The sequence below is a fragment of the Phyllobates terribilis genome, unplaced genomic scaffold (genome assembly GCF_046119375.1).
Source record: "Phyllobates terribilis strain yellow unplaced genomic scaffold, ASM4611937v1 Scaffold_1__5_contigs__length_1240528914, whole genome shotgun sequence".
Classification (NCBI taxonomy): Eukaryota; Metazoa; Chordata; class Amphibia; order Anura; family Dendrobatidae; genus Phyllobates; species Phyllobates terribilis.
This window is the reverse complement of record NW_027362761.1, coordinates 213,081,869-213,094,909: the sequence shown is the minus strand read 5'-3', so window position 1 is coordinate 213,094,909 and position 13,041 is coordinate 213,081,869. Positions and strand designations below refer to the sequence as shown.

Genomic DNA, 13,041 nt, shown 5'->3' with positions numbered 1-13,041 from the left:
TTATTGGGAATATAGGCATTTATTTACTAAAACTAACATGTCAGGAGAGCTGACAGGTCCTCAAAGCAATAGTTTTATATTTTGTAATTTTTGCCTGGATTTTAACTGGTAGCAGACATTATTTATATCTTTCTACAGGGTGGGCCATTTATATGGATACACCTAAATTAAATGGGAATGGTTGGTGATATCAACTTCCTATTTGTGGCACATTAAAATATGGGTGGGGGAAAACTTTTCCAGATGGGTGGTGACCATGGTGGCCATTTTGAAGTCGGCCATTTTGGATCCAACTTTATTTTTTTCAATAGGAAGAGGGTCATGTGACACATCAAACTTATTGAGAATTTCATAAGAAAAATAATGGTGTGCTTGGTTTTAACATAACTTTATTCTTTCATGAGTTTTTTACAAGTTTATGACCACTTATAAAATGTGTTCAAAGTGCTGCCCATTGTGTTGGATTGTCAATGCAACCCTCTTCTCCCACTCTTGACACACTGATAGCAACACAGCAGAAGAAATGCTAGCACAGGCTTCCAGTATCCGTTGTTTCAGATGCTGCACATCTTGTATCTTGATGGTATGGTGGGGTATATGGGGTACAAAGATAGTGGGGCCATTCTTCATCAGTGGAAACCTCAATGCCACTGGATATCTGAAATTGCTACATGATGATGTGTTGCCCTCTTTATGCACTGAAGATGGCACGTTCCCTGAGTTTTTCCAACAAGATGGTGCACCACCACATTATGGGTGTCAGGTCCGAGCATTCCTATGTGAACAGTTTCCTGGAAAGTGGATTGGTCGTCGTTGGCCAGTTGAATGGCCACCAAGGTCTCTCGATCTGCCCCCTTAGACTTTTATCTTTGGGGTCATCTGATGGCAATTGTCTATGCTGTGAAGATACGAGATGTGCAGCATCTGAAACAATGGATACTGGAAGCCTGTGCTAGCATTTCTTCTGCGGTGTTGCTATCAGTGTGTCAGGAGTGGGAGAAGAGGGTTGCATTGACAATCCAACACAATGGGCAGCACTTTGAACACATTTTATAAGTGGTCATAAACTTGTAAAAAACTCATGAAAGAATAAAGTTACGTTAAAACCAAGCACACCATTGTTTTTCTTATGAAATTCTCAATAAGTTTGATGTGTCACATGACCCTCTTCCCATTGAAAAAAATAAAGTTGGATCCAAAATGGCCGACTTCAAAATGGCCGCCATGATCACCACCCATCTGGAAAAGTTTTCCCCCTCCCATATACTAATGTGCCACAAACAGGAAGTTGATATCACCAACCATTCCCATTTAATTTAGGTGTATCCATATGAATGGCCCACCCTGTATATGCATATGAAGCAAATAGATTTATTATTATGGAACTCGCAGAAGCTTTCTTAACGATAAGATACTTGTATGGCTGTGGGGAGTACAGATTCCCAACCTGTACCCTGAAAATCCTTCAGAAGAATGTCTCCTGCCCAAAGGAACAGCAGAATGGGCTGCCCATGCCTGCTGACAGGGGAGCAATGAGGAATTTGTATTCCCTGCAGCTTCCCCGCTTTATGATCAGAATGCCTCCACTACTCCAATAATACATGTATATTAGGGAACTGCTATTTATGGAATTCCCTCATTTATTAGCTTAGGTTCACTGAAGGTGAGACTAGACGTTAATGGCACTTTAGACTATGGAAGAGCCAAGTATTCATGAATGCAAGAAATGTGTGTGTGCGAAAGGCATCATTATTCTATAGCAAGCTTCTGAGATGAATGGACATGTTACTAAGGTGCATGTATAACTGCCAAAGACTGTATCTGTGTGTCAAGTATTCACTGCCTGCATTGTTCCCCACAGGTTCTGCCTTTTCTTGCTCTCGGGGTTGGTGTAGATGATGTCTTTCTGTTGGCACATGCGTTTAGTGAAACAGGCCAAAATAATAGGATTCCATTTGAGGTAATTTCAAAACTTGAAAATGAAAAAGTGTCTTTGTTAAAGAGGTATTTTTTCCAGGAGGCATATGCTGTGCCTTAAAAAGAACGTTTAACATTACGTTACTCAATGCCGATTTAGGGCCGACGTGCTCCAACCTTTCCAGGAAATCAATACTGCATATCTATGAGAAGTATTTGCTAACAATGTGTCCTGACAATCATGTAAAAATATAACCGTTTTGCTACCTATTTTGGTGGCAAATACATTTTATTAATGTATTGAATAAACTTTTTTTATTTTTACTTTTAGGACAGAACTGGGGAATGTTTAAAAAGAACCGGAGCTAGTGTTGCCCTAACCTCCATCAGCAATGTGACTGCCTTCTTCATGGCTGCCCTAATACCAATTCCTGCACTCAGGGCTTTTTCTCTTCAAGTAAGATTTTTTTTTCTCCCAAAAATTTTCTATGGGAATTCTTGTGTAGAGTTATGAGCAGAGTATTTGATCACATATGCTGTGTTATTATTTCCATTGTTCTCTTCCTTTATTGAAGCAGAACAATGAAAATACCAGAAGTGCAATATGACTGCCGTCAGTGGTGCCCAACAGATCTCATTGACCATGATGGGGTGTCCAACACAGATGTGAATAGAGCATTAACTATAAATGTTGAAAATAATGCACTGTAATCCAATCCGCAAGCATGTATGGACATCAGACCTACTAAATAAGAAAGTACTCCTTTATGTAGATTATCTCTATAGTCAATAATTGTGTAAATTATGCACACTGCTTCTTAGGCTTCCATTTTTTGACCTATACCTATAATGAAAGGCATATAGTGACATACAGTGGTGGCCAAAAGTCAGATAATACTCAGTTTCTTCCTGAAAATGATTGCAATCACAAATTCTTTGGTATTATTCTCTTCATTTAATTTGTCTTCAATGAAAAACACAAAAAGAATTGTCCTAAAGCCAAATTGGATATAATTCCACACCAAACCTAAAAAAGGGGGTGGACAAAAGTATTGGCACTGTTTGAAAAATCATGTGATGCTTCTCTAATTCGTGTAATTAACAGCACCTGTAACTTACCTGTGGCACCTAGCAGGTGTTGGCAATAACTAAATCACACTTGCAGCCAGTTAACATGGATTAAAGTTGACTCAACCTCTGTCCTGTGTCCTTGTGTGTACCACATTGAGCATGGAGAAAAGAAAGAAGACCAAAGAACTGTCTGAAGACTTGAGAAACCAAATTGTGAGGAAGCATGAGCAATCTCAAGGCTACAAGTCCATCTCCAAAGACCTGAATGTTCCTGTGTCTTCCGTGCGCAGTGTCATCAAGAAGCTTAAAGCCCATGGCCCTGTGGCTAACCTCCCTAGATGTGGACGGAAAAGAGAAATTGACGAGAGATTTCAACGCTAGATTGTGCGGATGGTGGATAAAGAACCTCGACTAACATCCAAACAAGTTCAAGCTGCCCTGCAGTCCGAGGGTACAACAGTGTCAACCCGTACTATCCGTCGGCGTCTGAATGAAAAGGGACTGTATGGTAGGATACCCAGGAAGACCCCACTTCTTACCCCGAGACATAAAAAAGCCAGGCTGGAGTTTGCCAAAACTTACCTGAGAAAGCCTAAAACGATTTGGAAGAATGTTCTCTGGTCAGATGAGATAAAAGTAGAGTTTTTGGGAAAAAGCATCAACATAGAGTGTACAGGAAAAAAAAGAGGCATTCAAAGAAAAGAACACGGTCCCTACAGTCAAACATGGCGGAGGTTCCCTGATGTTTTGGGGTTGCTTTGCTGCCTCTGGCACTGGACTGCTTGACCGTGTGCATGGCATTATGAAGTCTGAAGACTACCAACAAATTTTGCAGCATAATGTAGGGCCCAGTGTGAGAAAGCTGGGTCTCCCTTAGAGGTCATGGGTCTTCCAGCAGGACAATGACCCAAAACACACTTCCAAAAGCACTATAAAATGGTTTGAGAGAAAGCACTGGAGACTGCTTTTGTCCTTGGGTTGATATGCACATGTCAGACCAAAGCACGTTCATCTCTGGGACACAAAGCACTAGAGACTTCTAAGGTGGCCAGCAATGAGTCCTGACCTGAATCCCATAGAACACCTGTGGAGAGATCTTAAAATGGCAGTTTGGAGAAGGCACCCTTCAAATATCAGGGACCTGGAGCAGTTTGCAAGGAAGAATGGTCTACAATTCCAGCAGAGCATTGTAAGAAACTCATTGATGGTTACCGGAAGCAGTTGTTCTCAGTTATTTTGGCTTAAAGTTGTGCAACCAAGTATTAGGCTGAGGGTGCCAATACTTTTGTCCGGCCCATTTTTGGAGTTTTGTGTGAAATGATCAATGATTTGATTTTTGCTTCATTCTCTTTTGTGTTTTTTCCTTGCAAGCAAATAAAATGAAGATAATAAGACCAAAGAATTTGTGATTGCAATCATTGTCAGGAAGAAACTGAGTATTATCTGACAGAATTGCAGGGGTGCCAATACTTTTGGCCACCACTGTACGTTTCCTATAGGGTCTCATTGTAGAAAAGAAATTTGGCTTTTTGGCAGTGACCTTATATATAATAAAGAGCAATCTGATGCTCTTTTCTATTTAGTTGAGTATAAGTATGCCATCATATACCAACTTGACAAGAGAATGTTAAATTGAGCTCATTAATTAGTTTGATGTATACTCTGGATCTTTTCCTGGCAAATAGGACATACATAGGGTTAACACACGGTGTGCGCCCGAGCCTAAAGCTGGTTTCAGACAGTTGCAATATGGTCATAATTTAGCGTCTGTATTACAGCAAAAACACTGCTACAGAACCAAACCTTACATACCCGCACCCAATATCAGGAATATTCCGAGACACGAAAGATGTGCTCTCGATGCAAAATCAGAATTTGTTGTTTTTACCGCTGAAATAGGTTTCAATGGACACGTGCAATATATTATATCTAGGTGCGAGCTTTGTGATACATTGCCTTGTGATAAGCTCAGAGGTGCACTTGCAGAGATGAAATAAGACCCATGTGATATTTTATGCATGCTTCTGTCTGATTCAGCAATGCGTGGCATTTAAATTCATTCCGAGAGAAAAAGTTTCAGTTTCTTCCCTTAGCCTCTCTTTTAGTCCTGCCTGTCACCTTTCCTAACCTCTGTATTGAATAGATAATAGGTAATGCTGGAGTCATATACTGGACAAAAAGAGGCTTCGCACAATAGCTGGATAAAGAAGGGAGTTACTAAGGAGCAGCTGTAATGTGGAGCTTGAGCTGACAGGCGTCCTCATCTGCTCATCACTTCAAGCTATGCAGTACACCCACTCTCCCTGTGTGGTCTGCCAGGAATGGCAAAGAAAACACACATACCTTGGGCAGGGCCCCATCTGAGAAGGCACACTAGCTTTTCCCTGGGTAGTTCTAGCACAGACCTCCCATTCTTCTCTGACATCAGTTACAGGCAGAAAGCTACAGATTTTTAAACACTGGAACAGTGAAACCTTACAAGGGCTTTAAATGTGACCACATAGGAAAGGCTTGTGTAGTCTTGCAGATCACTACTGATCACTAGCTGCCGTGGACATATGGCTCACTCATTCTGTGCCTTACTAACCATAGACGAGCTAGAGATACAGAATAAAATAAACTCTACTACTTTAGCTGATAAGTGTATCTGCAATACAAAGGGCCCTAAGCATAATTCATTATGTACTGGATGCATAATCACTGCCTATAAGCCAAAATAATTAAAATTGCTAAAGTTACACTGTTAAATTGACAAGCTGTCATGCTAATCTTTATTATTAGTTGTTATTAGTATTCTTCATTGGTATAGGTTTAGTATGAGCAGTATGTGATTGGTATTTATGTATATATATATATTATATTTGTTCTTCTTAGGTACAGTAGATTCTATTTGATTGGTATTTATTATATTCCCCTATATATATAGCGGGAAAATAAGTATTCAATACACTGCCGATTTTGCAAGTTTTCCCACCTACAAAGAATGGAGAGGTCTGTAATTTTTATCTTAGGTACGCTTCAACTGTGAGAGACAGAATCTAAAAAAAATCCAGAAAATCACATTGTATGATTTTTACATAATTAAATTGCATTTTATTGCATGAAATAAGTATTTGCTCACCTACTAACCTGCAAGAATTCTGGCTCTCACAGACCTGTTAGTTTTTCTTTATGAAGCCCTCCTACTCTGCACTCATTACCTGTATTAATTGCACCTGTTTGAACTTGTTACCTGTATAAAAGACACCTGTCCACACACTCAATCACACTACAACCTCTCCACCATGGCCAAGACCAAAGAGGACAACAGGGACAAAATTGTAGATCTGCAGAAGGCTGGGATGGGCTACAGGACAATAGGCAAGCAGCCTGTTGAGAAGGCAACAACTGTTGACACAGTTATTAGAAAATGGAAGAAACACAAGATGACTGTCAATCTTTCTTGGTCTGGGGCTCCATGCAGGATCTCGCCTCGTGGGATCCGTTTGAAATTCGCCAGTGACCATCTGGATGATCCATAGGAGGCATGGGAGAAGGTGATGTGGTCAGATGAGACCAAAATAGAACTTTTTGGTATCAACTCCATTCGCTGTGTTTGGAGGAAGAAGAAGGATGAGTACAACCTCAAGATCACCGTCCCAACCGTGAAGCATGGTGGGGGAAACATCATACTTTGGGGGTGCTTTTCTGCAAAGAGGACAGGATGACTGCACCATATTGAATGGAGGATGGATGGGGTCATGTATCGCGAGACTTCCCTCAGTAAGAGCATTGAAAGTGGGTTGTGGCTGGGTCTTCCAGCATGACAATGACCCGAAATACACAGCCAGGGCAACTAAATAGTGGCTCCGTAAGAAGCATTTCCTAGCCAGTCTCCAGATCTGAACCCAATAGAAAATCTTTGGAGGCAGGAGAAGCTCAATGTTGTTGTTGTTGGGCCAAAATCCCTGCTGCAGTGTGTGCAAACTTGGTCAAGAATTACAGGAAATGTCTGACCTCTGTAATTGCAAACAAAGGTTTCGGTACCAAATATTAAGTTCTGTTTTTCTATTGTATCAAATACTTATTTCATGCCATAAAATGCAAATTAAGTATGTAAAAATCATACAATGTGATTTTCTGTTTTTTTTTTTAAGATTCTGTCTCTCACAGTTGAAGTGTACCTGCGATAAAAATTACAGACCTCTTCATTCTTTGGTGGAAAAACTTGCAAATTCAGCAGTGTATCAAATACTTATTTTGCCTACTGTATATATATATACATTATGTGTGTTCGGAATAGATAGCTATACAGTGGAAACCAGAAGTTTACATACACTACATAAAAAGACACATATGCATGTTTTTCTCAATATCTGACATGAAATCAGAATAAACCTTTTCCGTTTTAGGTCATTTAGGATTACCATAATTTTTAATATTTGCCAAATGCCAGAATAATGAGAGAGAGGACTGTTGTCATTTTTATAACTTACTGCAAAGTCAAAAGTTTACATACATTTCATTAGTATTTGGTACCCTTGCTCTTAAACTGAATGACTTGGGTCAAACGTTTGGGATATCCTTCCACAAGCTTATCACAATAGTTGGTCGGAATTTGGGCCCTTTCCTCCTGACAAAACTGGTGTAACTGATCCAGGTTTGTAGGTCGCCTTGCTCGCACTTGCCCTTTCAGCTTTGCCCATAAATTTTCAACAGGATTGAGATCAGGGCTTTGTGATGGCCACTCCAAAACATTGACTTTGTTATCCTTTAGCCACTTTGTTACTATTTTGGCAGTATGCTTCGGGTCATTGTCCATTTGGAAGACCCAAGCTTTAACTTCTCGGCTGATGTCTTGAGATGTTACTAGGGTATTGCCACATAATCTTCTTTTCTCATGATGCCATCTATTTTGTGAAGTGCACCAGTCCCTCCTGCAGCAAAACAACCCCACAACATGATGCTGCCACCCCAATGTTTCACAGTTGGTATGGTGTTTTTAGGCTTCCAAGCTTCTCCCTTTTTCCTCCAAACGTAACGATGGTCATTATGCCCAAAAAGTTAAATTTTAGTTTCATCAGACCACAGGACATGTCTCCAAAAATGAAGGTCTTTGTTCCTGTGTGCATTTGCAAACATTGATCTGTCTTTTTATGTTTATTTTGGAATAATGGCTTTTTCCTGGCATAGTGGCCTTTCAGCCCATGTTGATACAGTACTCATTTCACTATGGATGTTGACACGATCTTACCAGCTTCAGCCATCATCTTCATGAGGTCTTTTGCTTTTGTCCTTGGGTTGATATGCACATGTCAGACCAAAGCACGTTCATCTCTGGGACACAAAAACCGTCTCCTTCCTGAGTGGTATGATGGCTGGACATTCCCATCTTGTTTGTACTTGCGTATAATTGTTTGTACAGATGAACGAAGCACCTTCAGGTATCTGAAATTGTACCCAAGGATGACCCAGACTTGTGCAAGTCCACAATTCTCTTCCTGATATCTTGACTGATTCCTTTAGACTTTCCCATGATGCTACACAAAGAAGCAGTGTGTTTCAGGTGTGTATTAAAATACTTCCACAGGTGTGTCTCTAATTAACTCAGATGTTGCCAAAAAAACTTCCAAACACATGACATCATCATATGGGCAGTCCAGAATTGTTTAAAGGCATAGTAATCTTAGCGTATGTAAACTTTTGACTTTGCAGTAAGTAATAAAAATGCCTTAAAACATTCTCTCTTTCTCATTATTCTGGCATTTGGCAAATATTAAAAATTATGGTAATCCTAATTGACCTAAAATGGAAAAGGTTTATTCTGATTTCATGTCAGATAATGAGAAAAACATATGTCTTTTTATATAGTGTATGTAAACTTCTGGTTTCAGCTGTATATTCAGGAAACGCATAATGTGTGTGTATGTATGTATATATATATATATATATATATATATATATATATATATATATATACAGTATATATACATTATGTGTTTCCTGAATTGATATAGTAGGTACTATTTGACTGGTATTTTGTATTTCCCTTTGTGTACTGTACATGTACATTATTTGTGAATTTTTTGTTGTATATCTTAGGCTGCCGTGGTGGTGGTGTTCAACTTTGCCATGGTTCTTCTGATCTTTCCTGCCATTTTAAGCATGGACTTGTATCGCAGAAGAGATCGTCGACTTGATATATTTTGCTGCTTCAGCAGGTAATCATTATTTTACTATATTTAAGCAAACTTTTACACTAGGATAATATGTTTGGTGTTTTAGGAAACATAAGTTCATCTGTAAAAAAAAAATAAAATTGAAATGTTATCTACCATTATTTTGCATATAGGTTCTACCATACACAATTTATTTTTACAAGGCGGTTGGGAAGGGTGTGACTTGCGCTTATTTACTCATGGTACCTGTCACGCCAGGTGTAAGTGCCACACAGAGGGGAAAGGGAAAGGGAGCCCAGACACTAGGGAAAGGGGGAACAGGTGACCTCCTAATCTGGACTAGCGTCACCCTGTCTCCCCCTAACGTCCCTATACAGCCTCTGCAGCTATTGCCGATCACTTGCCTCGCCCTACTATCCCTGGCGTAAGGCTATAACTGGGGGTGGAAGGAGATGAGCACTAGTCAACCTCAGCTAGCACTCTAAAGACAAAAGGGGAAAACAACACAGGGGGACAACAATTCAGCTTTAGAAGAACTCCAACAGGGCACACAGCCTCAAGACTCCAGAGAGGACGTGATGCTGCTTCAGCCAAGTTCCAAGTAGAAATGAGTATAACCGGTGACGCCCACCTGGAGAGATCAGGTATATATACACCCAGGCCAGAGGGAGGTAGTCGCTGGGTCCTAAAGACAACCTCTTATCTAGGCAGCTGTCTGCATTGCCAAATGTGGAGATCTCCTGCAAACCACTGCAGGACGACTGTCTGTCACCTCTGACACACCCGTGACAGTACCTTTCTAAAGACCTGAAAATGGCGTTGTTTAAAATTTTTATTTTATTCCCTGTCACTTTCTATTGAGCCACTAAACGTGATACTAAGAATTTTTATCTGATTAGTTGATCGCCATTGGTAAACTATCAAAAACTATTTGACATTGCCACAAAGGAATTATAGAACTTTTTGTGCTCATGCTTATAAAGTTTATACGCATGGGCACAAGCATTTCTATAATTCCCTTGCTGAAATGAAAAGTAGTTTTTATACAACAAATGGTGACGATGTGATGCTTAGAAGCCAGACCAAGAGCTCCTCTTTGTTAGGGTCTCTTCATTCTGGCTCATGAAAGGAAGTCCTAAACAAGTGACCCCTTGTATGATGTTCATGTGCCCTGATAGGTGATTTGGACAAGGATTGATGGGTCTTGATGAGACCACCCCTTCAAGGACTACAAAATTAGATACGATTTTGCTAACGGGACGTCTCATATGTATTTGTTACCTGCAATTCTTTTTTTCCTTACAGTCCCTGTGTTAGTAGAGTAATACAAATTGAGCCCCAAGTATACATGGATAACAACGAGAATACAAGCTACAGTCCACCACCTCCATACAGTAGCCACAGCTTTGCTCGGGAAACACAAATCACTATGCAATCAACCGTCCAATTGCGGACAGAGTATGACCCCCGGACGCAGTCATATTACACCACAGCGGAGCCTCTGTCTGAAATCTCTGTGCAGCCATCAGTGTCTACATCCCATGATGCTAACAGTCTGGCCCCAGAGAACACAAACTCCACACGGGACCTACTTGAGCCTGGTTTTAACTGCGTTGAACCTTCCTGTAGCAAGTGGACATTGGCATCATTTGCCGAGAAGCACTATGCCCCTTTTCTCTTGAAGCCAACAACAAAGGTAAATTCCCGCTGCCACCGTCCCAAAATATGAAGTATCTGTGTAACATTGCTTACGGTTTCCATAATTTTATGTTGTGGCATTTTTTCATTCACAGATTGTGGTGATATTGGTTTTCTTGGCGCTGCTTGGCGTTAGTCTATATGGCACCACACGTGTCCGAGATGGATTAGATCTCACTGATATTGTGCCTCGGGAAACCCAGGAGTATGACTTCATTGCCGCCCAATTTAAGTACTTCTCTTTCTACAACATGTATGTGGTGACACAGAAGGCAGACTATCCCCGCGTACAGCGATTGCTCTATGACCTGCACAAGAGTTTTTCCAGTGTGAAGTACGTTTTGCTAGAGGAAGAAAAACAGCTTCCCAAAATGTGGCTCCATTACTTCAGGGACTGGCTGCAAGGTAAGGTCATGATAATATGATGTGTTAGATCACGCGATGTACACGCCCAAATGTCTGTAAAAAAGCGACAGTTCAACTAGCTATAATATTCAGATGACGCTAAAACTGAGATGTGCACATGTGCTGTCTGAGTGGCCGCCAGCTATTGGAGAGGAGATAATCGATTCACAGGACCCTGGTCCATCGGGCAGGTCCATATTCCGTGGCCGATGGAGCCCTGCGAACTGTCTCCTATCTGCAGACATTCCCAGCTCTTTTATTGATTAGTCAACATGGCACGGCACACTCATGATATTGTGCCAGCTCAGCTAATCAGAGGAGGAGCCGGGAATGCCAGTAGGTAGGAGGCAGTTCACAAGGCTTCCATCCATTGGCCATGGAATACTGACCTGGCCGCTGGACCAGAATACTGTGAGTTGATTAATACCTATGATTTCCATACCATGAATTCTTTGGACTAGGTAACTGTATAATAAATGATTTTCAATGAATGAATACATTTCGATTGAAATGGGACAGTTTAGAATTTAAAACGCCCCCAGAAATAATTAACACCATAGATTTCCAGATGCAGTCATTCGTCTTCCAACCCTTCCATACATACAACACTCAGATTTGGACATAAGTACAAAAATCTCAGAGAAGCACTAATTTAATTCTCTGATGGAAATTGTATGGCCAGCTACAGGAATACAGTGCTACGTCATTTATATGTTCTTCCTATATTATAATGACCGGTTTGCATGAAGCAGAAAATTCGGGTTTGCTATCATTTATATACTATTATCTAACATCCACAATGATTCTTGAAATCATCAGTTCCGAGCTTTTACATTGGACTAGTTTTTTCTGTCTCTAGGTTGTGAACAGGAATGATAGAACAGAGAAGATATTTTTTTGTCTCTAATCTTGTTATTTCATCAGTTTAATTTGGTCTAAAATGCCAAGAGTGATAAAGGGAAGCTGAGGCATCTGGGACGTGCACTTACTGTGGATTGATGCATACTCTGAACTATTTCTGCGTCTTTGTCGGGTATTTATTAGAAGAACTCTGTGTGTCAGTTGTGGTTTTGTGGCTTGCTAGACTTGGGTGGTATTGCATTTCTGGTCACATTCTCTGGTGGGTAGTTCTAGCTGTGTGTAATCTCTTTGAGACATGCCTCATTGTTCCGAGGGTTTCACAAGTTTTTACTGGTCTTATTGTTTTAGGCCTTTCACTACCATGGGGAGTTTTACAAAGCAAAGAAAGCGTCAGTGATCGGTTAAAGAAAACACCACATAGCTAAAGGAGGACAGATTAGACAAAATTCTGTTTAAGCAACTGTAGCAGTGTAATTGCATTCCTTAAAAATGATACCATCTCTCTTCCAACCGATTTTTTTTTTGTGCTCTGATTGTAATTTTATATTTGTTTTTAATCTGATATCTTTTCATCTCACGAGCTCTCCTGCTTTCCATCTGTGATTTCTTCTGCAGCTGTTAAATAATGTGGAGGTTCTTAGAAAGTGGTTAGGTAGCTTGGTTCTGAGTAAGTCACTATACAAGAATACTTTATTGTTCTGTGTATAGTGCTTATTAATTATATTTTGTATTTGCTTTATTTCTTTTTTTTAAATGTTTATACTATGAATACTATATTAGTTTCCCGCACATTGGACATTCAGCCATTCTCACTCATTCACCGTGCCTTATGCTTTTAAGACATGTATAGGAACATCTTTGCTTGCATTTCACAAGTAAATGAATGAATGAACCATGGACCTAGTTATGTTGGATTAGTTGTACTGAACGT

General features: G+C 40.2%; 1 protein-coding gene across 3 annotated transcripts in view; it reads left to right on the top strand.

Annotated features, from left to right (window-relative positions):
* The window catches only part of PTCH1 (patched 1), a 123,685-nt gene that overhangs the window by 69,643 nt on the left and 41,001 nt on the right, over window positions 1–13,041 (top strand). For all 3 annotated transcript variants that reach the window (XM_073670979.1, XM_073670978.1, XM_073670980.1), the window contains exons 11-15: window positions 1,862–1,960; window positions 2,249–2,374; window positions 9,070–9,188; window positions 10,452–10,842; window positions 10,940–11,249. In XM_073670979.1, coding sequence (XP_073527080.1) covers window positions 1,862–1,960; window positions 2,249–2,374; window positions 9,070–9,188; window positions 10,452–10,842; window positions 10,940–11,249 — 1,045 coding nt within the window. The remainder of the gene's footprint in view (window positions 1–1,861; window positions 1,961–2,248; window positions 2,375–9,069; window positions 9,189–10,451; window positions 10,843–10,939; window positions 11,250–13,041) is intronic.